The sequence below is a fragment of the Oreochromis aureus genome, linkage group 6 (assembly GCF_013358895.1).
Source record: "Oreochromis aureus strain Israel breed Guangdong linkage group 6, ZZ_aureus, whole genome shotgun sequence".
NCBI classification, from domain to species: domain Eukaryota; kingdom Metazoa; phylum Chordata; class Actinopteri; order Cichliformes; family Cichlidae; genus Oreochromis; species Oreochromis aureus.
The window spans coordinates 42,226,707-42,251,327 of NC_052947.1; the positions used below are offsets into that span (position 1 = coordinate 42,226,707).

General features: G+C 49.6%; 2 protein-coding genes across 3 annotated transcripts in view; both read right to left on the bottom strand.

Annotated features, from left to right (window-relative positions):
• Positions 1-595: 595 nt before the first annotated feature.
• On the bottom strand, positions 596-6,750 carry etaa1a (ETAA1 activator of ATR kinase a). The gene is made up of 6 exons (XM_031739422.2): positions 6,447-6,750; positions 5,779-5,910; positions 5,606-5,676; positions 5,400-5,512; positions 3,142-4,583; positions 596-1,668 (listed from the first exon to the last, which is right to left on the bottom strand). Exons 1-6 carry the CDS (start codon positions 6,601-6,603, stop codon positions 1,562-1,564), a joined length of 2,022 nt encoding a protein of 673 aa, XP_031595282.1. The 5' UTR covers positions 6,604-6,750; the 3' UTR covers positions 596-1,561.
• Positions 6,751-14,896: 8,146 nt separating this feature from the next.
• meis1a (Meis homeobox 1 a) overlaps positions 14,897-24,621 on the bottom strand; it is a 22,950-nt gene continuing 13,225 nt past the window's right edge. The window contains exons 9-13 of one of the 2 annotated variants that reach the window (XM_039613645.1): positions 20,996-21,072; positions 17,801-17,859; positions 16,522-16,611; positions 16,104-16,218; positions 14,897-15,357 (exon numbers count right to left, since the gene is read on the bottom strand). In XM_039613645.1, coding sequence (XP_039469579.1) covers positions 16,160-16,218; positions 16,522-16,611; positions 17,801-17,859; positions 20,996-21,072 — 285 coding nt within the window. In that variant the 3' untranslated portion in view covers positions 14,897-15,357; positions 16,104-16,159. The remainder of the gene's footprint in view (positions 15,358-16,103; positions 16,219-16,521; positions 16,612-17,800; positions 17,860-20,995; positions 21,073-24,621) is intronic. The other variant, XM_031739453.2, reaches the window with a different exon arrangement.

Consider the following 24,621-nt stretch of genomic DNA (forward strand, 5'->3'; position numbering starts at 1 on the left):
ATGAAGAGACCCGACGAGCCCGAGCGCACGGGCTGACCGCAGAGAGGGTGGAGACAAGTGTGACAGAAGGAAAACAAGAGTAAAAGGGAAGGTTTAAAGATGGAGGTGAGGCCCGCTGTGTGATGGAGCTGCAGACGGAAGAGGAGGAAGGGCTCAGGGGAGGTTCATGGATGTAGTGAAGGGTTGGAGTGACAGAGGTGGATGCTGGGAGAGGAGGAGGTGAGCTGTCGTACAAGGAAATGTAATGCTCACAAACAGGAAACCTGGAGGAGCTTCGTCCCTCTTCACGTCACGCTTGTTCATCATTTCCCAGAGTCAGACACGAGCTAAACCGCTGCATGGAGCAGGTTTCAGTTTAACGCTGAGCGAGTCGGACTCCAACGTTTCAGCAGGAGGAAGTTTATTCTGGGGACTGCAGCGCCTACCAAAATAAAAGCTTTTAATTTCACTGAATTCATTAATAACTTCTAATCATATTAAAAACCCAGCAGGGTCCATAAACGTTCTACAAACTACCCATGAAGTGTTTAATTACTTCATAATTATAATCAATTAATCGATCAGTGATGGAAGAAACACAGATTCAGTTCATTGATATTGTTCTGAAACATTTATCACATCCATTCATCTTTAAAAGAAGAGCAGCTTTGCTCATTTCAATTTATTTTATTTTTTATTATTTTGCACTTGTACAGTTTTCGATCTGAATATCGTTTGATATGAAGCTGAGAACAGACCAGAGCTCACACAGAAACAGGAACATTAAAAATGGACTCCAGTTTAATCTGTAGGTCAAACCTGCAGCGCGTACACGACACGTCAGTCCGTCTGCGAAGGAAAGATGTTTCAGTGTTTCAATAAAATGTGAACAAATGTTAAAAGCTGAAGTCGACGGAACTGAATTTCCAGGGTTTTAAGACTCTCTGTGACCCGGTCAGCTTCCCGGGCCTCGTTATCCCGACCCCAGACAGCTGTACTTCCCCTCGCGTGTCACTTCCTGCTGACACTTTAATGTTTCATACATCTACTGCTGGCTGTTCATCTGTTAGCATTCAGAGAGGTGGAGGAGGAAGCTGAGTCTCGGGCCTCCACCTGAGCATCACCTGCTCACACTGGTGCGTTTACAGGTGTGAGTCCGACTTCGAGTTCAGCAGGTAGGAATGAGCCGGATGTTTTCAGTTTTCAGCGCAGGTGGAATCTTCTCTCCGAGTCTGTGATAACGATCGTCCACACGATGTTTTCCTGCGCAGGTAAAAACACGGCGAGCGAGAGAAGCCCGGCAGGGCTGTGATGCAGCGCGAGCCTCAGGCACTGGCGTGCAGATAACCTACATGCTTTTAAAGCCTTTAGTTTTACAGAGAGGACGCCAAAGTTCATCAGATATTTTACTGTGAACCAAAAATACAGAAACGATTAAAAACACACAGCAGTGACATCAGCTACAGGCCAAAACAGAAGACCATCAGTCACACTTCAGCGGACCAATCAGAGCGCAGCTGCCCACGTGTCCGCCAGCTTTCATCCTCGGGCAGGCGACCCGCCGCCCAGCCCCGCGGGTCGGTCACGTCACATCTCGGAGGTTCTGAGCGGCCTGCAGCCGCTGCCGTCTCCTCTCCATCGCCTGCTGCTTCTTCCGCTCGATCTCCGCGGCCGAACATTTCCCCCGAACTGCAGAAAGCGAGAAATCGGTCAGAGTCACGCAAACAGCACCGAAACCACAGAACCACTTCACACGTACAAATTAGAGATGGACCGATCCGATATTACGTATCGGTATCGGTCCAATACTGATCTAAATTACTGGATCGGATATCGGCGAGAAATAAAAAATGTAATCCGATCCATTAAATATCAAAAAAGCACCTCAAAAAACTTGCGACACAGCGTAACTCGGCTCATAACCGTAGCACTCAGAGCAGTGTGCATCACGTGATAGAGCGGCTGTGTGTATTTGTAGCCTCACTACCAAACCAGCATTTCATCTCCAGGAAGTTATCCCAGAGAGAAGTAAAGCAAGTGTGTAAGTTCATCTCTGAATGTTTGTAAAGCGTTCCCACGTTAAGCTTAACAACCGATATATGGAGCGACTGCCTCTCTCTCTCTCTCTCTCTCCTGCTGCTACTTCAATCGTGAAACTGATCAATGATCAGCTGATCGGCTTTTCTGTCGAGTCCGTCTCTCTTCTTTGTTTTTGGCCCACTTTGCACCAGAAAGAGGAAACCAGCGGCTGAACAACAGCAGCACGTTTAAGCTTGATAAGCTGTTGTTAGAATGTATTTAATATTACTTTCTACACCAGGATCCTTTTCACGTAGCTGACGGCTGGTAACTGTGCAGGGGCGGATCTAGCAAAGTGTAGCCAGGGGGCCGATAGGGCATTAACAGGAAAAAGGGGCACAAAGACATACTTTTCTTTCTTATTCTCATTTAAAATGCCTAGCTTTTAATAAATAATTATCTGAATCTTACACCCAAAGTTTTAATCTGATGTAAAATATATAGAAGTCCATTACTGTATATAGTAACTGTTAAGTCTAATATACCCTAGTAAGCTATAGTACTTTTTCCTTTGGGAAGGTACCATCTGTGCAGTCTGCAATTCTGTTGAAGAAAGATGTTGAATCTATTTAATTATTCTTGAAAAATAATTTATTTCTGTGCATTTTTTTTCACACTGCATCAAATTAAAGTTGATTACGTCGATTAAGCATCATGAGGTGGAGGGTGGGGGTTCCTATTTTTTTTGCTGGGAGTTTGCAACCCTATTAGTTAGGTTGCTTAATATTTCTGCTAAGTACTCTTTAAAATACCAGAATAGGGAGGATGGAGCAGGTTTAAGTTTATTAGATTGATCAGTGTTGCTGAACTATGAAATATTTTGGCTGCAGTGTATTTTTTACATACAGGTATAACAGAATAGCTTTAGTGTTGTTGTTTATTTAAACTTGAGTATGAACTTATACAAAATGCAGCAAGATATTAAAAAACAGTTTTATTGATTAAAACACACTATATCGGATTCATATCGGTATCGGCAGATATCCAAATTTATGATATCGGTATCGGACATAAAAAAGTGGTATCGTGCCATCTCTAGTACAAACACACAGCTCACTTCACCTCAACTGATTGTGCTCTTACCGTTGTTGGTTGCCATGGACACCGGGTCGGTCGGCCTCTTGAAGGTGAATTGGTCTTTGGTGGCATGTTGCTGCGGCGCTCTCTGCGGCGCGGCAACCCCCTGGACCCTGCTGCTCTCCTGCAGACACGCCGACTCGACCGTGAATACTGATGCCATTTTTTTCCCCGTGAACCTCAGAGTCTCGTTCACCTTTACGGTGACGCTGGAGGCAGAACCACCGGCCAATGAGCTGCCGGCTGCTCTGCCCGTACCTGTGGAGGGAGGAGCTGCCGGCTGCCGGATCCTGTCGTCTTGTCCGGTTCTGCCGGTCAGCCGCAGAGCTGCGCTCTGGCTGGGAATCTGACCAATCAAAGGAGCCTGTTTTTCAGCCACACCCAGGATCTGGCGCTCCAGGTCCTCACACATTTCACACAGCAGCTCATCATCTGCTGGGTCGTCCCAGACCGGCTCTGACAGGAAGAAAGCGTCCAGGTCATCATTCAGGAAGTCGGCATCAGCGGGCGGCTCGCTGTGGGAGGAAACTCCAGCTTTCTGTGGGAAGTTTGGAGCGTTTGTGGTCTGTGACACCACAGACCGGCAGATCCCCGCAGAAGTCCTTTTTTGGTCAGACGGTGGTTTCTGCAGATCCGGCTTCACCGGGTTGGACTTACTGGTCTCCCGGGCACGCCAGGATGAAGACTCGCTCTGGTCAGAGTCTCTACCGGCGGGATACGAGCTGTAGCCCACCTGCCGGTGTGCGTTCTGGATCCTTTCCACAGAGAAAGCAGGATTAGGCTCCAGGAGGAAAGTCGCTCTCGGCCTGATGTTTTCCTTTTCCGCTTTGGGTGCCGCCGATTGGCCGAGCCCAACAGCGACACCGGCAGCAGCCGGAGCTCCCCTCTGATAACTCGCCTGGCCGGCAGGTGTCTGGGTCGAGCAGAACTTTGGAGAAGCGAACTTCAGAGGATTTTGCGTCATCTCTAACACCAAAGAGTCGTTTAGCAGGTTGTCGTCTCCCCAGTCGTCCTCGAAGTCGTTGCCAGCTGATGTACCGTTGCCGTGCGGCGTGGAAACAGCTGAAGTGGGGCCGTGTGACGAGGCGGACGGTTTCCAAGAAGCCTCTCTGGGAGGTTCAACCTGTGACTGAGCTGAGGAGGCCTGGCTCAGGTTCCCGCTCATGTACTGAGTCGGCCCATCAAAGAGGAAATCCAGATCGTCGTCCGTGCGTTGATCTGGAAGAAGCTGCACGCCCATCGCCGCCACAACGCTCGCAGCAGGCAGACGGCTTCCAGGAACTGAGGGAGAAACTTCAATCTCAACGCCGTTCTCGAAATTCAGGATGTCCTCGGACAGGAGCTCCAGGCTCTGCTGGTGCATGTCCTCCGCCGCCTCCTCATCCTGACGAAACATGTTGCAGTCAAACTGCTTGGCGAGCTTCAGCAGGTCGTCGACGGCGTTCGGTCTGCAACAGAACGAAACGTCAGCTCACCGAGAGAACAGCGAGAGTCGGAACCAGACACACATGCAGTAAATGTGCTGCGATGGACGTGTTAGACCAACGTCAGAGCTCCTCACACCTGTGCACCTGAACCTCTGCTGTTATCGAGGACCTCTGTAAATAAGCCTGTTGTAGTATTTGTGAGGTTAATGATCACTGTCAATAATCTAATCTGATCCGAGCACGGCTCCATCTGTAGCGGCCGTGTCCAGTAGTCTCGGGCCGTGAGCATGATCGACCCACGAGGCAGAAACAGCTGCAGTGTTAGTAAAGCACCGTTTCCTGTTTGGTTCTGTGTTATGATGCAGTTCACACCTTCTCTGATTAAACTGGGAGATGATGTCACCTGCAGCCAAATCATTTTAACACTTCCTGCTAAATTTCATTTCCCGCTTTGAGTCTGGAGAAGCTTTGCATGACCCACCATTCAAAATAATCCTCCTTTGTCTGAAACCGTCTCTTTCAGCTACTGTCTCTCTAAGGCCCTTCTTTTGACTGGCCAACTTAAGGAAGCCTGCAGATTATTATTACAAACATTAAATTAACTTATTTTTTATTTTTTCTCATTACGTTTGTCTTTAATTTTGTCTCATGTGACGTTCTTTCACTTTAGTTGCTGGAAGTTTTGAACCTTGGGGAAAAAAGTCTCTCTTTGATTTTCTACTTTCAGTAAAGAATAAAAACAGATGTAATTCCTCTTTTGGCACACCGAGTCTACATCGGCGGTGTAGAGCTTGCCATCTGAGGCTCGTTCCCGCCAGTCTCCTGAGCTGAACCCACCTCGGGGACTTCTTCTTGGGTTTGGGCGGCTGAACGTCTGGTGTGCAGGGGATGGAGGCGCTGTCTCCGATCCACTGCTGTAACGTCGGGTCCGCATCCTTGGGTCTGCCGTGCTGCAGAATCAGTATAGTCGATCATTAGCTTTAACAGCAAGATGCTTTTTGCTGCGATCTGTGCCTGGTGCGTTTGTTTTTGGGGTTTCTGACCTTCGGAGCGATCCTGCTGACAATCTCCGAGATGCTCACGGCTCCGGCTGGGCGCGTTTTTCCTCTTTTACCTGCAGACAACGAGAGAATCACAGGCAGGTGCACACACGCCTTCAGCGTGGAACAAAGTGCATTAAACACAGACAAGCGCAGCAAATTTGACTCCACGTTACCGCGTCTGTTTGGCGAAGGGGAGGTGGCGTCCCAGATGATGTCCTGCTGAAAGTCGGAGTCGTTGTGCGGAGACTCGCCGCAGACCCTTCCTGCTGGTCTGAACCTGGGGATTCTGGTGGGGGTCTTAAACTCTGGACCAAAGGAAGAAAATCATTTCTGTCAGCTTTGTAAACATCTCACATTTTAAGTTTAAAGTAGCGTCTGTTAACCTGGTCCAAGGGGCAGTGATGGATACTGACACTGTGAGGGGACCGTTAGCTGTCTGTTAGTGTGATGGTGGGGTTTCACTGTGTGTGCCTGCAGACAAAGCTTTTAATGTGTTTTTAGAAAACTGCAGGTCAATGTAATAACCATATCTAACACAAATGTTTAGACAGAGGTTGGTTAAGTAAAAACTATATTAGTTTGGTTTTTAGCCACACAGCTGCAGGCTGAGGAACTTGTTCCAAGCCAAACTGCAGAGTGTGAGCTCTCCGGGCTGTACACACGTTTTGTCACGAATGAGAAAACGATTTTTAGTGAAATGTTTCAGAAAACCTTAAATCTGAAGATATTTGAATGTAGTTTGGCGTGTCGCGCTGTCCAAACAGGAGAGCGGTTGTTCGGTCACAGAAAACGGCTTCGAGGAGCTAAACCGACACTAAAGGCACAGAAAGGTGCTGCTCACCTGCCCGCTGGCTCATCGGGGAGTCCTGCTCAGATCCCAGCCTCTGTCTGGAGCTCCTGCTCAGGCGGTTTGCTCTCGGTTTAGCCGCCTGTTGCTCCTCCAGCGGGGTGCCCATCAGAGCGGCCAAAGGGCCGAGCTTAGGCCGGCCCCCACTCATGGCCAGCGGCCGAGCTCCGGGTGAGAGCCGGGGCAGCCACGGTTCGTGTCGCCGGATGGCTCTTTGAGCTTCACTTTCTCAGGCTGTAAATTCGGACGCTCCGCCGAACTTTTGAACGTCCCGCCATCTTTTCTCCTTCCCAGAGTTCCCTGCGGTGGTGCGTTCAAGAGCAACAATGCAATGCGGAAACGGGTCACTCCGGTGTTTACTTTTATTTTATGTTTGTTTTGTTTTTTAATTTTTTACATTTTTACATAGATAGGCTTAAGTAGTATTTTAAAACTTTTTTAAATATTCAGATTTTAATTTGAGTAGCAGAGTTATACGTATATTTGAATTAATGCTACATTTTATCCCTTATTAAAGTAAAAACATGAAAGAGTGACTTTAGACTTTTGTAGATGTATCTTTTATTTTTGGGTTATATGATATAATAACACGTTGAAATTTGACCCTGCATGAACCTGGACTCGTTGAATGACGTCACCATTCACCTGCGATGAAGACGTGCAGGCAGTTAGTTTTTTCTTTATTCCTGCCTCGAACAGCTCTGAAATCAGAAGTCTGGAAATGAGAGATTAAGTGACGCTCATGTTTCTGAATCAGCTCTAAAGCAGCAGAGGTGAGATGAACCATCGCATCACTGCACGTTTTACGGCCTTTATTACTCCAACACCACCGCACACCAGTGCCGGGTGTTCAGGTGCAGAGGGCCCCTCTCTCAGACAGGCAAAGGAGCCGTACATCTTCATTAAATCAGAGTTAGATAGACTTGTGTGTGTTTTCGTCTGCAGTTGCAGCTCTCCTCCTTCTCCTCCTCGGATTCCCCAGCGGAAGAATTAGTGCATCACCCCCTGCTATGCTGCTCTCTGTGATGAATCAGAATTCAGACTCTGCATAAAACCCACCTACCTACACACGGAGCAGCTGGGAGTCACGGCAGAGGAGGGTGGAGGTTTGTTCCAGCAGCACTGATGGATCCTCCACCTCCACCATTGGGGTCTGCTTCTGTTTGAGTATGGCGAAGCATGCACAGAAACATTTTATAAATGGGATTTCATTTAAAAAGTAATTAAATGAATGAATGAAGGTGAATATAAAGATAAACATTTTAAATCCTGAGTTTAAAAACAGTTTCAAAGAGTCAAAAATTAAAACCTCAGCAGACTGTGAACAAACATGTTGGAGCGATATCAGCCAAATCAGAAGGCGAACAGGGCTGGGCTGTACTTTCATGCAGTACCACTTTTTACCACAAGATGGTGTAACCAGTCTCCGCAAGCCTCATTCAACCAGACAGCTCAAAGTTAAGGAGACGCTCTAAGTTAGGATGAGAAGAGGAAAGTGCTGCTGAGGAAACGAGGGGACGACAGAAATATGAAAAGAATTTCAACTCAGCGGCGTGTAAAACGTCGCTCTCTGGTGGTGAAAGGTTCAGGGCTCGTGTAATGGCCAAACGTAGCTTAGAGATTGTGAATGGTACAACTTTAGTAATAACTCAGGCTGTTATGTGTGAAGTTATGGGTGTCAGGTTTCTGATCACAGCAGGAGACATGAAACACAGGAAACACCTCGCACATCCAGAAAAGTGGAACCCCAACCGGAGCGGGACGAGCTGGCGTGGTGCAGGAGCTTAAGGTGAGCACTAGGCCTCCGGCGCACAAAGTTCATTGTTACAGGGAACACGAACACTGAGTTGCTGCTACTCCGTCTGCAGGGACACATGCTCAGCATGACGAAGTTAATCACACTAACGAGGATTATTTCTGAACGGTGACTCGTGCAAAGCTGCTGTGCTGAGTCCAAGGGGTCACCTTCAAAGCTAAAATGTCTCCATCAGGGATTATTTTTGGGTGAAGCGTGTAAAAAGAGCACACTGAGTCTGAGGCTGTTTCCAGCTCGGCAGCTGTAGACGGAGGTGAAACCCGAGCGGCGGCTCGCCCTCCGCCTGGCCCGCAGCCACACTCACATACACGCCATATTTCATGTGTGTGATTAGAAAACCCTGCTGCTGCAAAGAAAACACTGCGTTTCAATGAGCTGAGGCCGGCAGGAAGCAGCGCTCTACCTGCTTTTACCATCAGCGTGCCCTCAAAGGCTCTCTGGCCTGAGCCGGCGCTTTGAAACGTGAGCCGGGCCGCCGGAGGGGCTTTCAGAGGGCACTGCCAGATATGCTGCTCTCTAATCTCAGCCATCGATCACTGTCTGCTTGGACCGATGCCCCCCGGCCCAGGCCTGCAGTGTCAGCTCTGACCTGAGGCGGCGTGCAGCTGTGAGGAAATGTTCTGCAGGGTCACAGTGAGCTCGATCCTGACGAAGACCTCAGAGAAAAGAGGAGCTGCGGCTTTGCTTTAAAACTCTGTGAGAGATCTGCAGACCATAAAACTCTCATGTTAAAAAAAAACGGACTCAGCAAGCTTCCTGCTCGTTTTGGATCAAACGTGTTTGAGGCTTTGACGCAAAGACTGTTCATTCTAACGGTTCAGAGACCAGAATAAACGGCTCAGCTCGATCAGCAGAAGAGTGCAGGACATTTCCTGAAGAGAGCCAGAGGTTAATAATAACTGATGATTCAGTGATAATCTTTGGACAGACTGATTCAAAGCTCACAGGTCTGCGAGCTGAAGGTCGGCAGGCCGACGCTCAGAGAACCTGGTGCTTCTTTAACACGTCCAGCAGCTCTCAGCTGCAGGCACAAACCTGCTGCAGGGCCCGCCGGTCGCCGCCTGTACCCTCAGAGTTCAGGGTGTGGATTTATGAATATGGATTTGGCATTTCCTGTCTGATGTGTCCATGCAAACAGAAGACGAGATTTCAGACATTCCCAGGGGGAGGGTGGAACTTTGTGTTCTTCCCAACAATAAGAAAAAGATTTCTTCATACTTTCCTTTGAAAACTGGCACCAAAATATCAAAGCGACTGCAGACAGATGCAGCTCAGCGGGCGGGATTCATGTAAAACCCAACAGAACCGGACCAGCGCCGCAGACAGGATGAACCGCTCCTCCGATGTGAGCTGGACTCGTTTTTGGCAGTCTCTTGTCCTCCAACCCCCCCCCACGCTGCCATGTTACCTCTTCAGCACTCACTTTAAAGAGTGCACACGACCCTGGTTACGCTTTAACTAACGTCTGTAAGCGCTACGTAGAGCGGCTCCATCACACCTCAACGCCATCCAAGATGTCGGCCACAGAGGGCCCGCTGTGGCATCCGGCCCACAGGCTGGTGTCAGACAGAGTCCAGGAGGAGCAGACATTTGTTCCAGGTCAAAGGTCACAGCAGAGGGGTTTCTGATGAAGCCCCCGCTCTGTCTTTAAATAAAAAGCTTCCAGAAACAGGCAGGAAAAACTTTGGATTTGGTTCTGTATCGTGGCCCCTCCCATCACAGTAATAGAACCGATTCAAACATGTCACATATTAAACATGCACCAAGCACCTGTGACTAACCCGACAGAGGTCAGAGGTCGGGTTCTGTGGGTTTCCGAGTGTGCTGAAAGTTTCTCTGTAGGAGATGCTCTGGTGGACGAGGACGGGTTTTTATTCTGATGTGGTCCCTCCTGTCTGCATCCAGATGCTGAGACAGATGTTCATATGAGACAGTCACCTGAGCCCTCAGCAGGTAAATGGTTCCCAGTGTTTGTAAGATGTTGTGACAGGGATGATGTTTGCAGGGTTTTAGTCATGTTTCTGTCTCCGTGTTGTCTTGTCGAGGTCTCGTGTCCCCTTCCTGTTTCCGTGTTTTGTTCCATGTCTCTCCAGGCCGTCGTGTCCTCTGTTCCTTAGTTATATCTCCCGTTTCTGCGTCTTTATGTTTCCTGTTTCATTTCGACATTTGCGTGTACCGCTCGTGGTCTGATGCATTGTTCCACAGTAAACACATCCTTCATACCTGGTGGTCAGAGGACAGGCGGTCCTGGTGGAGATAACAGGGACCACCTGAGCGATGAGCACGCCCTCCGTGGACTAAAAAGCTGCTCTAAGCCACGAGACCATGAAGCAGTGCAGAGTCCTGGACTCTCGGTCCCTGAGAGCCAGCTGCAGAGAGGCCGAGCCGAGACTTCCTGAGAGCAGAGTCTGAGCATGTGCCGTGGTTCCAGTTCAGCGAGCTCCAACTGAACACAAAACCAAGCAACGAGGCTTCTTTCCTCGCCGGCTGACCCTCTCTTGAAGCCTCCTTTGAGCCAAAGTCCTCATGCCAAACATCCGGCGCTGTTCCAGAAACAGGGAATGTTGGACGGACCTGTGGGAAGCCCTGAGCTCGTTCTGCCTTGGCTGTAACTGGCTGACCTGAGTCAGGACATGAAAACCCGACGCCACCACATCCTCCATCTGCTGCGCTCTCAGACCAGAGGAGCTACGTGAGGTCACGGGGAAACATGAATGGAAATCGACCCGTGGGACTAGTGGAACAGACGGGACGCGCTGATTGAAGAGTTCAGTCGAACTTTCATTACCTCCATCAAAGACTGAAATACAAGAAGTTGGAGACGGCGCCGTCGCTGTGGTGTCGGTCCAAACGTCGTCCTGTTCTGCCCACACAGTGAGAAGCAGAGGACTGTGGGTCTGACAGTGAAGAGCATCGAGTCCTCTCCTTCGGCTTCCCTCCAGTCACTGCGAGAAACAACATGATTCTTGTTTTGGGAAACGACAGTTTAATGAAGCGCTTTGGGAAACGTCCTGTTTCGCTCCAGTTAAGCTAAAAAATTTAAAGTTGGCCCATAAAGTTCCAGCAGGCTCAAGAAGGAGACACGAGGGGGAAATAAAACCTGGAAATAAACCTAAAGGTTCATCAAAGATGGCGGCTTTCCCTCAGCGTGAACATCTCGGTATTAAAGGTGAAAACTCGAGCTCGACTGTGGTCGCTGATGTCATCCAGCTGTGTCGGGGTGGGTCCGAAAAGATGACATCACCCGAGTCCCAGCGACCTCCGGCTGACGTGAAAAGCAGGTGGATCCGCCACACCCATACATAACTTGTCCATCACTGTGTAGCCCCGCCCCCAAATCCTCACCCGCTTCCTGCTCATCCCTGAATGTAACAGACCACAGAGCAGAACCTCAGCACAGGTGGATCTGAGCGCTTTTTGTTCTGAGTTCCTCCTCACTGTCTCCTGACAGCAGACTGTGATGAGTTAATCAGCAGAACTTTTAGTTACTTTTTATAATGAGTATTTTCAGCTGTGTCAGTGACCTTTGACCTCACAGACTGCAGGATGTGTGCTCTAACTCTAAACGCACGCTCTCAGGTGAATGGTCGATTGTCTCTAATAAGCGACTTCCTGTCCAGCCGGGGTAAACCGACCCCTCCCTCCCCACTTCTCACAGTAACCATGATCCATGAGTTTCTGGTTCCTCTGCGAGACACTGAATACCTTCCCCCTTTTGCCCCAAACACAGAGGAACGCATTTCATCCTTCCTGAAGCAGCCGCTTAATTAAAGGCAATAAATTATCCAACTGTGAGGTCGGCTCGCTCAGAGGAAGCTGGAGGGAGGGGGGAGGGTTTTAGGGTGGGGGAGGCTGCTGAGGGAGGAAGATTCACGTCTCCTCGGACTGACGCCTGAATTAGGAGCGGTTGTGTTTGGAGGAACCTCGTTAGTACGCCGGTTCGTCCCCATCTGAGCACACGACATATTTATGTTTGTGTGCTCATAGTGGAGCATACCAGAACCATAAACTGTATATAAACAATGGCGGTAGCTGTGACGTCAGTCTTTGGTGACCATATTTGGACCAAAGGTTGACGCAGTTAATGCCAGGAAGCTTGGTTATCATCCACACACACAGATACTGGCCAATCAGTAATATCCAATCAGAATCCTACAGTCTAAGTCTACACCAATCCCGGAGCTCCGCCTTCTTGGACGGTCTGTTAGTACAGTGACCTCATGGCAGCTATATTATTGGTCACATGATGTCATTAAAAGGCTCCAACAGCACAAACACGGCCCAGAGGTCCAGCTCAGGTGAAGCTAGCGCAGCCATCTGTATCACCATTCACCTGTCAAAGAGGCCACGCCCATAATATGCAGGTTGCAAACATGTTTATTTGTGCTCACTGCTGCCTCTGCTGGACATCAGAGGAACTGCAGCTTTGACGCTGTGGCCTGTGGTCACATGACCTGTTACTCACCATCTCCCTGCTGACTCTGGCCGTCACCACGAACGTGAACTCTGAACTTTCTGAACATTGTCACACATCTGACATGATGCCTTCACTGTCTTCTTCGTCTGTGGGAAATGTCACCGGTAAACAATAAAACCCTCGCCGTTGTCACCAGCTGTGCTCCTAGCAGCCGTCAGCTCGTCGTGTCCCGGCTCTTCTTTGTGCATCTGACAGCGAGTCTGGATCCTCAGACGGACGCTCGACAGCTGCCAACTAATCATTCATTTCTCTTTAAAAGCAGAGATGAAGGCAGTTTCCACAATCCCCTAAAGAGGGCAGTCAAACATGGGCGTGCCATGGAGCCTGTCAGTCACAAGTCATCTGAAATCAAACCTCCGCTGAGGATCCAAAGTAGATTAATGATTTTGTTTTTTGTGTCTGCTGCCTTTGAAATGAGGTGCATGTAGAAAACTCCCAGAGGACTGGGACAGCAGATCCTCTGAGGGGGACAAATCTCTCCATGGCAGACGGGCCGATCTTTCCCATCAGGCCTGCTGAAGGCATCGCCGCTGAACCCCCCGGAGCGTCGATTCGAACGCAATGACTGAGCTGAGCTTCCCTTCCGACACCCGCAAACAAGACACGAAGGAAGAATTTAGCAAGACTCGGAGCTTCACACTGTGACTGCAGCCAAGGAAAGGCTCCACCTCTGGGACACCAACAGATCAACCCAAGCTCTGTGCACAGAAACCAAACAGCACAGACTTCACGTTTAATCGAGGTCAGAAGCACTTCTACGAGGTCACAGAGGGGTGGAGCCTATCCCAGCTGTCGTAGGGTGAAGGGCGGGGCTCACCTGCACAGCTAATCTTTCAAATATCTGCATGAGCTGTAAACATGATGAATTTTTATTTCTGGAGCGTTTTGACTTAAAAATCGAGTTTAAAGAGAAACGTGGAGCCAAAATGACGCAGTAGAGTCGGGACACTGAAGGCTGGTCTGAGACCAGTTTAAAGACAGAAACTGTGTGATGCTCCTCCGAAACATAACTTATAACTTTATAGTGAATGAAACTTGAATGAAGTCATAAATCGGGCTGATTGGAGCTTGTTGTGGACGTCTCGCTGTGATGCATTTGGATCATTAAAGAACGAGTTCAGCATTAAAAACCAAACAGGACAGAGATGAAGAATAGCAGGAAGTCAGTCTGTTTTAAACCCGCTGCCTTTGTGTCACTAGTTCCAGTTAAAATATCAATAAAGTCAAAAATATTTGAGTGTTTTGATTCTGGAGCCAATCCCAGTGAGTCTGTGTGATTCAGGCTAAATGTGGAGCAGCTGATGTGTTTATGCTACAACATGAACAAACATCACAAAAGCATAAATTTGAAATTCTGTTTCTTTCCACTTAAATTAAGGAAAATTAAGAATTTTAACTCAATTTAATTTAAATTCATTTATTGTAAATGAGTGATGGGGTTCACCTGCAGTACCATCACAGCCCACCAGGGGGTCGCAGAGCACACGGTGGGACTGTCTGTGTTATGGCAGGGGTGTGAAACATAAGGCTCACTGAGGCGTCGGACGAAGGCAGAAAGTTCGGACTTTAATCTGTTTTCCTGCCAATAAAAACTCCTCGCGACACCCGAGCGATCCAATAACACAGGACTAAATGAGAGTTCCTGATTTTGACCATCAACTGTTGAAATGTATGTTCCATGTTGTTGTTGTTGTTGTTGTTTACAGGCGGTCTTTTACACACTCACACATTTTTAAACAAGCCTCCTTCATCATGCAGACAACCAGATGTGCTGCAGTGAGAAGAGATATTTTACTGTTATTTTATCATTACATTAGAATCATGTATCCATCCCCAATATTTTGAACCCGTAACAGCAGGAATCACATGATCATATTTCAGGATTAAATGTGCAGTTAAACATCTTTGCACTGTTTACCTGATCCACGGGAGCTGAATGATGCCCGCAGTTCAAAATAAGTTTTAATTCAACCTTAAAAGAAGTCTCATTCTCACTTTATTTATTTTTTTACTTAAGTTTTTTTCCAGAGTGGATTTTTTAACTCTTGGATAGAAACGTGTCACAGCTGAGCTGAACAATAAACTGAAGTGCTGACGTTTTATTTCAGTGAAGCACCAAACGCAGCAAGAGTCAAAAATCAGACTCAGAAATCCACAGAATCAGTTTTATTTACGGAGTGGGAGGTCTGAGGGGGTCTACGGTCCAAAACTGTCCGTCCACGTCACAGGTTCGCTCTGTCTGCAGAGCAAATGGCTTCAGGAGTCCATTAGCAAGCTGCAGATCTGTCCGTTCTGGGCGGTTACATCACAGGAAGTGATCAAATCCAGAAACGCGCGGTGGACGGCGTTCGTCTTTGCCTTTACGATCGCCGTCTGTCCTCACGTTTCTCTTTTTAGTCCGTGGAGCGCTCTGAGAAGGCCCGCCGAGAACAGAGGCAAGCTCAGGTGTTTCCTCATCAGGCCACGCCCACAGGGCGGAGAGCTGATGGGCGGGGGTGAAGAGGCGTGGGGTCCCGCTCCACGCTATGGAGGTCTGCAGACCTGATCAGAGTCCTGCAGAGGAAACACAGAGGGTCGAGATCAGGAGGAAGGCCCGACGTAGCCTCAGGAACCTGTGTGTGTGTGAGAGAGTGTGTGAGAGAGAGAGAGAGGGAGTGAGAGAGAGTGTGTGTGTGTGAGAGAGTGTGTGAGAGAGAGAGAGAGGGAGTGAGAGAGAGTGTGTGTGTGTGAGAGAGTGTGTGAGAGAGAGAGAGAGGGAGTGAGAGAGAGTGTGTGTGTGTGAGAGTGTGTGTGAGAGAGAGAGAGAGTGTGAGAGAGAGAGAGAGAGCATCGTTCAGTAAAAGCTGAGAAGAAAAACTCGTCGACCTGCCGTCTCCACTGACTTCACCCTCCCTCCCTCCCTCCCTCCTCCTCCTCCTCCTTAATAATAAAAACTGCTTACAGAGTAATTGGACTCTGTGTAATCAAATAAAGAGATGAGCGTGCCTCTCACTAACGATCAGTTCATTAGACTGAACGTGGAGCGGCTCTCAGAGGATTCATTGACCTTTAAATCAGAGGGAACTGGTTTTAATTAGTGAGGAGGTGCTGAAGCTCAGGCTGTTGGAGCCGTTCAGGATCAATCCAAAGTGCGCGACATACTGACATTGGCTGAGTGCCACCAGTGCAGAGGCCGCGGGCGTTTCTGTCACGTCTTTATAGCAGCAGATTCACTTCAAACAGCCAGATTACAAGAAAGTCTAAAGATCTCTTTCAAATTAAAAGCCCTTTTAAGCAGCAAAGGGTCCACTGAAAATACTAGAACGCCTTTAATTTGAAGAGAATGCAGGAAGTGCTGGCTCTGTGTGGCGTCACTCACGGTGGTTTCCTGCTACGCCGGGCGGCTCCTCTGGCTGCAGGGTGCAGGCGGTGGTGCTACATGTAGTGCCACTGTCCCTCCACGCCCATCCCCATCCCTACACCACCCATCGGACCTGTCACACACACACACACACACACACACACACACACACACACACACACACACACACACAGATGAAAGCACTGCCCCCTTCCTTCAGCTCCTCTGGAAATAAAACTATGAAATCAGCCACGACTGTGATCTCTGCAGCGTGTCCTGGACTGTAGCTTTGCATGAAGCTCAGTTCACAATAAGCCGTCCTCTCTGTGTTAAATCTAAACTTTGATTTCAATGTGCAGATTCTGCAATAATGAAACACAATCGAGCCCACAGCAGCATAAGCTGTGTGTGTGTGTGTGTGTGTGTGTGTGTTTACCAGGCGGTCTGATTCCCATGGGCGTCTGACCGTCCACCGTGAAGCTTCCCATTGGCTGGCCATCTGGGCCATACGGCGGTGCTTGGCTCACTGGGGAGAGAGACGACAGCTCGTTTTAATGGTGGAGGACGCATGGAGTCGGGACCCGAGGCCGTCGGCCGGCCTGCACTGACACCGCCACAGCCTCCATGTTACAGCCACACACAAAGGCGTGTTCAGATCCACACCAATCAGGTCCATCCGTGATCTTTTTCCCGCCCAGCTTCTTGTTTAGTTTTTTTCTGACACTTACAGTCTGTGCAGAGTAACTGTGCATGATTCACAGTCCAAAATAATCCTCCTTTAAGTGATTCCGAGTGCCACCCCTCAGTTCATCTGTCTGAGGCCAGCTGCGTTAGCTCCTGCGTTGCGCTCCAATTAGAGCGATGGGAATCGGAGGTTAGCGCCTGCTTCTAATAAAAGCTGGCTTCACATGAAAGCCTCCCTCACTCTGCTGTTGGGTAAAAACACGAATCGATAGAAAACGACTGCTTCCAAATATCAAACGATCGGCTGTTTTCACGCGTGCTGTGTTATGAAAACACAGCAGGAAAAGAAGCAAAACGTAAAAGAAATATAACATCACATCACTGCATTACGTGTTCGAATACCTTTGGAATAACGTCACATCTGTTAAAGCAGCTGTGATGTTCTCGCGGTGGTGGGGGCCATCGGTTGGACATGAACGGAGAGGTTTGGTTCCTCGTGGTGGAATCGGCCTCGTTCCCTGAAGCTGTTTCTCACCGCCGTCTTTCAGCGGCGTTTCCAAACCTTTGTGAGGAAGTCAGCCGCGGGGTTAATGCTAAGAAAGTTCAAGGGCCAAAAGGCTAACAGGATTTTAGCTCCACTTTAGCCGGGGCTCCTATTTGTTTTAATCCCTGCTTCAAACGTTGAATGGAGTGGTCAGTCAAAGCGATTAGCGTCTTTGTCTGGAGCTAATCCCGCCAGGGTTTAGAAGCTATTCAGAGTTTAAGCCTCTCCACTCGCTCCAACGCTCCGAGGAACCGAGCGAGACGCCGCTTTTTCAGCTCGCCTTACATTCGGACCGAGTTCCCATGAACACTGGCGTTTCGGTCCCAGCCGGGCGTTTGGAAAACTCGTGCAGACACGCTGGAGGAGCACGGATACTAGAGGAGTTTCTGATTTTATGGAAACGTTCCAGATTATTTGCCATAAATCAGCCGCTGAGCTCCAACATCGTCCGGTTTCGTCAGCCGCTAATACACCTGTGAGACCTCACCTGCTCTGTTGGATTGATCGATCATGGGCTGAACAATCCGCCGCCTCGCGTTGATGAACCTGAAAGTCAAAGAAAAAAAGTCAACAGTTTGTTTTTTAAGAACGACAATAAACTCGTTCAAACAGGAGAGAACGAGCTGCTGCATAGCTTTACTGCGTGGTGTCGACCCCGTTACCGAAGCTAGCGTTACCTCTGACGTTTCCTCGCTAACCCACTTTGGACCAGTTCATTAGGTACACTTTGGTTGGAGGTCTGGCCACGTGGCAGCCACCTCAGGTCACCAACAGCATTCACAGTTATTCTGGAGAAATCTTTGATTTTATTCATTAATAATAAATTGCTTCAGGTTCAGTTTAAACACCGAGCAGCTCAAACTGGCTTCACTGGAAACTCGTTCAGCTCACTGGTTTAAATTTTACCGTCATTTACGCAAACATCGAGGCCTTGGTGTAGGAGAGCGCCCTGATGCAGGCGTGTTACAGAATCAGCTTATTGGAACTCAGGTCCATCTGACCTACTACTAAATAAATGTCTAAAATCCAGTTTGGACATTTTTTTAATGGCAGAACAGAAACTGTTAGATGTTTAACATGATCAGCACAAATCAATCAGATCACTTCCTGGAGATTAACCAATGGGAAGCCGTTGGTGAGCACTGGCCACGTCTCCTAAATACGCTTCTAAAGCCATCATCCTGCTATGCGTGACCTCCGACCCGGCACCTCCTGTGACCTCGCCAGTTACTCCCATTAGTCACCCCCCCCCCCATTCTGGCCTTCCTCAACTTAAAGACCTATGTAGCCCCCCCCCCCCCCGGCCTCAAGTGAAAGCTCTATGGTTTCCTACTTGATTTATGTCCTCCTACATACTGAGCCCCGGGTGGGGAAAGGACCATTTCAACAGGAGGGTGGGGGGGGTTCTTTTCAGAAAAACAAAGGCCACAGCTGACCTCCGGGGGACTGAAAAAGGTACGGGGGGGAGGAGGAAGGGTGAGATGGTCATGAGGTGAGTCAGAGTAAAGCTCTCAGTAACTCTCTGCCATCAGCCCGTTAGCCCCTTATCCCAGCTTACTGAATCCTACAGGGAAAAATCATCCATCAGGAGGGAGGCAGGAAAGAATGGAGGGACAAAAATGTGCTGAAAACCCGACCCCAGCACAGAGCGACGACCCAGGAGGGAAAGTCCCAGCGTTTAATGGTCCAATGGTGTGGTCGGCCTCTTATCGAGGTCAAATGGTTGCTCTGCAGAGGTCCACTGCAGAGAAGATGTATGCTCCCACTAAACCTACCCGCCAAAGGGCATCACAGGAACCGCGAGCCCCATCACCGCAAAGGTGTCACCGCTGGAACCGGCACACTCAAAAACCTCTGAGGAACCGTTTCCAAGTCTCAGACAGTAACAGGAAACACCCGGAGTCACAGAGCGGAGCCTCCTCCTCAGACCTCCAGAACCGACCTGCCGGGACGACTGAAAGTCCTACATCTGGGACCGCGTGCGAGGCCGTGGTCACGATCCCTCTGCAGCACTAGGCCGCCATTTTGTTTCTTGCCTCCAACACATTTAAGGCCAGAGAAAAACAACGCGACCAGAACCTGATTTCTCTGAAATAATGAAAACTTCAGGCGTAGCTTCAAAGGACGATCGGCCTCCTGACCCCCCACGACCCGGCGGGGAGGGGCGGGCTCGGGCCGCTCTGTACAGTCAGTGTTTAAACAAAGCAGATCTATTAATCACACACACACTCCCCATCCGCCTGCTTGTAAAACATGTAGAAGCTCCGCCCACTTAGAGAGTCATTCTCAGGTCAGCACCCCCTCACTCTCCACCACAGGCGTGTTTAAATAAACCAGTCCAGCTGTTTGCCATGAAAATGCCATTTACACCAACTGCACCCCCCCCCCCACACACACTTACACACACACGCACACACACACGCACGCACACACACACGCACACACACACACACAGAGTTTAACGTGTCGTCTCATGTCTGAATAATAAACTCCCTCCTCTCGTTCACACGAATCATCGAGCGAATGAATTCACCTTGATGTCGGACGCTTTCACAAACCGTCCAATCACAGCGGCCCAGGAAGTGGCGACCTTAATCCCCGCCATCACTCACAGGCTTTTCATAACAAACACATGCAAAACAGGCGGGAAGTGCGCCCAGTCGGGGTGTTCACGTTCGCCGCAGTGTTCGTGTCACAAGTTCACGAGTTAGTCGCCACGTCAGCAGACAAACGAGTGACACGTGAAGCTAGGCAACAAGCTGCCAAACAAAACAGACGTGATCGGTCTGAGCGTGCCCAACCTCGCCATGGTGTGTTCTCCCAGAGGACGTACGAGGTTCCTGGATCAGTGAGGCGGCGAGCGGTGAGATGTCACAGTGATAGGCAGCGAATCAGAGAAAAGACCCTCTTTCTATCTTTTGTTTCATAAAACATGAATACACACGCCGACCTGACAGGCTGAAAAATGAAAGCCTGCAGTTCCTCTGACGACCAGCAGAGGCAGCAGTGAGCCAGCCCCACAGACTCACACCCTGTGCGGGGCGAGGACGTGTACATAACTCGCTTGTGTGGGGCGTGGCCTCTCTGACTGGAGGGATGGCGACACAGGCGGAGGTGGTGGGGGATAGTTTTGTTTTTCTACAGTAATCGGATATTTTCGACTTCCTGTTTTTGACGCGAGGATCGCTGAAGCCCGGTGAGAAGACGTTCTTTTATTAAACTGAAGCTTTCGCGCTCGCTGTGTCAGATTCTGAAGTCATTAACGAGTCGTTCTGCTGAAAAATGTTAAACTGTTGCCATGGTAACGGGACCGGAGGCAGTTTGACCTCACGGCCGTGCACTTCACTTTCTTCTCCTCTCCTTGCTTCCTTCTCCTAGCCTCCTGTGTTTGCCTCCTCGACACAGTCTGACTACAGTCAGACATGGATACGGACATTTATTCACTCTACTGGCAACATTAGCACAGGTGAGGTGCAGGTGACACACACTCCCAGCAGAGCATCCCTCAGGTCTCCACCTCAGAGCTCCAATTAGCTCTCTAACTAAGCACCTCCGTCCTCCTGAGAGTGGAGACGAAGAAACCCCGCAGGAATTCACCCGCACCCTGCTCATTAGGCTCGGCGTGGGGGTGGGGCCGACGGTCGGCCTTCCCATAAATACCTGCGACTGCTTGGTGACTCACCAGTTGTTGACCTGCAGGATGGTGAGGCCGGTGTCCTGGGCCAGCTGCTTCTTCTGCTCCTCCGACGGGTACGGGTGCTGCAAATAACAAAGGAAGCAGTGAGCCAATTAGAGAAGGAAGCATCCTGGGACTCCTGTTAATGTGTGCCTAATCAGCACACACACACACACACACACACACACACTGTGTAGGTGTGTCATTTTTACTAAAACACCGGTGACGTGGTGGTGTAACTGCCGTGTACGTTTGCAGTTTAACAGTCACTGTTTCATTTGAGCGAACGCTCTGATCACAGCTGATCATCTGGATTTAAACACATGACGTCTGCAGATAAACTTATAAACATGACAGAAAATAATCCCTGAGACGGCCGGCCGGTGTTTGAGCCTGCAGATTCTGAATCCTCTGAAGATTCAGTGACTGTTATGTAAAGTGTGTGTTTCTCTAACCTGCGGCTGCATGCTGCGGACGGTGACATATGAAGTGTTTTTTCAGTTTTAATATTTCTTTTGTTCTCTATGCTGTGAGTGAAAAATGTATCTTTGAGACGTTACGGCGTCCCGGCTGTCTGCAGCTCACTTCGTGCCAAATGTCTCAAAGCAGCATTTGTGGAAAAAAGCACTTTAAATAAAGCACTGGGGGTTCGGGTGGGGGTCAGGGGTGGGTGTGTGGGAGTTCATGTAAAGTTCATGTTAACGACGTTCAGCAGCGCCATGAACAATAAATAATGTCTTGAGTTTGTTGGTGCGCTGACTGAAACCAGCTGCTGCCGGTCGTCCACGGCAGGCCGCCGCCCGGCAGGCCGCCGCCCGGCCCCACAGAGCAGCACCTCCACACTGAGCTAACACCACCCTCGGTCCAGTCTGCAGACACCCAGATGTGCAGGCCAACGTGGACAGCACGCTCAGTTCCAGGTCAGACTCATACTGAGATGGAGCCCCACACTGTCACTGACGTAAAGCTGGACTTTCATCCAGAGAGGAGGCCGACTGAGTGACAGGCAGGTTTGTAGCAGAGTCAGGACTCTGCAGGACTCCCTCTCAGCCAGGCCGTCTCTCTGGGCTCTAATCAAGGTTTTGTTTAAAGGTGAATAAATTTATGGTGGTATTAAAAATGTCTCTGAGGGAGCTGCGAGAGGCTGGAAGGCTCGTCCTGTGACGGCAGACAGGAGAAGCTGGCAGGTTTCTTTCAGCACCTCCTGCTTTGACTAAAAACCCATTTAAGGTTTCACCACCTCCTCCCTTCATGTGGCGAGCAGGGAAACGTCCCGTCCTCCTGCCAAAGCTCTGTGATCTGATAGCAGGTAATTGTCCTAAACAGCATCTAACTGGCCACAATCAGCACGCCGTTTCGTCACGTTTGAGCGGCGTTCTCCAGGGGAAGGCTGCTAACGTGTCTCCGGGGAAGGTTTCATCACAAACTGGATGAGATAAAGGAGAGCAGAGACCCCGGGCTGTTTACAGACAGACGGAGCTCATCGCAGCTCTGAAACCACAGTCGCCCCTGTCAGAGGGCGGAGTCAGCCCAATTATTAACACAACGCCAACACGACTCTGTAACTGTGCAAAAGAAATGTAGCTAACAACCACTCATCTCTATTCCTCATCTTCATCAAGAAGCTTCTTCCTCTGAACTGCACTGCTGCTGAGACTGCAGGGGTGGATTCTGATTGGACAACCTGTGGAAGCCAGCTGAGGGGCAGCACTCAGGGCCTGACGGACACTGTGAGTGTTCACACGGCTCACATAAATATTTATGGTAATGTTAAATAAATAAATGTTTACATGTTTATACATGTGTGTAAATATTCACACACACACACACACACACACAGACAACATGTCTGTGTGTGTGTGTGTGTGTGTGTGTGTGTGTGTGTGTGTGTGTGTGTGTGTGATCCTGACAGATGAAATCTTCATTCTGGAATAAATAAAATCAATTATTGATGCTTCGGTGCTTCTGGGAGAAAAACAAAGTGTTGATCTGTGATTGGAGTTTTTTTACATCCCAGCACGTCTGCCAAACTCTGTCCAACACTCAGCATGACGGCTGCAGCAGCCATATCATCATCATCATCATCATCATCACAGGAGACAAACAGACGTTCTTCAGGTTGATGATGGTCGTCCACGTCAGCGCTGTCACGTTACATCAATCCTACGAGTCTCGTGTCGTTCTCAGTAAACACATTTTGTGTTTGTGCTGTTTCTCGATGACATCATGTGACCAGTAACGTGGCTGCTGTGATGTCACTAACAGACGGACAGGCCTGAGCTCCACTCTGGGTTTTACACGGCGGTCTGCGAGTGTGTGGCTGCGGCCATGTTTTTGGCCCCAACGTGACCCCGTTCTTCTCATCGCTTTATCATTCACGCTGTCAGGGAAGAAAGGACGCCGTGTGATGCATGTGGACACATGCGGCACCGTTTCTGGGTGTGCTCGAGGCGGGCGGGGGGTGAGAGGTCAGTAAAGGCGACCCCTGCAGAGGGCGGGGCCCCGGGGCCCCCGGAGAGCCTGTCACAGAGGTAATGGATGATGTTTTCACTGCAGGGTGAGGCGGCCTTCCCGCACAGAGGCCTTTCTTTTTGAGCAAAGCCCCAGAGCCCCGCCGGTGACGGAGCGCCTCTGATCACAAAAGGTTCCCTAACGAACGCTGACCCCAGATCTGCATCTGCACACGCCTCCACCCTCACAGAGAAAAACAAGCCGGGCTGGTCCCGCCTTCTTTGCTCTGAAAAGACTCAAAGTGTCAGCTCAGTACGAAGTGAGTCTGCTGTCGGAGGCAGTCAGAAGCAAACGCTCCCCGATTGTTGCTCTGAGCGTTGGAGGGCGGAGCCTTTGGAGCCAAAGCAGCTTCATGTGGATAAAATGTGTTTGAAGGAGCTGCTGCATCCTGTGCTGAAGGACAGGAAGTGCAATAAGTTTATCTGAGGGTCCTTCTAAGCTCTCCTGTGATTGGACGCAGGACGTTTCCTCCTGCTCCTCCGTGTTATAGGTTCATATAGCGAGGATGACGACCAACCTGCTAGCTGGAAGTTAGCCCCGCGGCAGGTCAGCTAGCTGATGATGTCATCAGATGAAGGAGTCAGGATTTCATCTGCTGATGCTGACCTACATGATGAGCTCAGTCAGATATCGATGATGGATAAACCTGTTAATACAGATGATGATGATGATGATGAGGCCGCATTCACATGTACACGGAGCGTTTCTCTGTGCGGTCTGAGGCCGTAAACACAATCACGCTCACGTTAATGCTCTCCATTTGTTCACTCTGTGGCGCCGAACATCAGACTGTATACTCAGGGCGGGGGGAGGGGGCGACACGATGATGGACGGAGTCTGGGAGGAGACGCCAGGACCAGATGGAGGCGAAGGTAGATTTCCATTCAGGGGCGTTTGATGTCTGATGGCGTTATTAGAGAGACTTCCTGTTCGGTGTGGCTCCGATTGTGTGTGTGTGTGTGTGGGGGAGGGGGGAGCTGCACACGTGTTGCTTTGCTGGTTAGCTGCGTTCTTCCACCCACATCTGCAGCTCTGAGGCTGTAAACAGCTGCTGATGCTGATGGATGGGTGGAGGTGTCCCGCCGCCCTCTGACCCCTGACAGTCGGAAGCCGGGGGGGTC

What these genes read in the sequence shown, in the direction of transcription:
- etaa1a (XM_031739422.2), bottom strand. Translation starts at nt 6,603, where the DNA reads ATGAGTGGGGGCCGGCCTAAGCTCGGCCCTTTGGCCGCTCTGATGGGC. An exon ending in CCCGATGAGCCAGCGGGCAG is followed by an intron (nt 5,911 to 6,446) that starts GTGAGCAGCACC and finishes CCTTTGGTCCAG; the next exon opens with AGTTTAAGACCCCCACCAGA. An exon ending in CCCAAGAAGAAGTCCCCGAG is followed by an intron (nt 4,584 to 5,399) that starts GTGGGTTCAGCT and finishes GTTCTGTTGCAG; the next exon opens with ACCGAACGCCGTCGACGACC.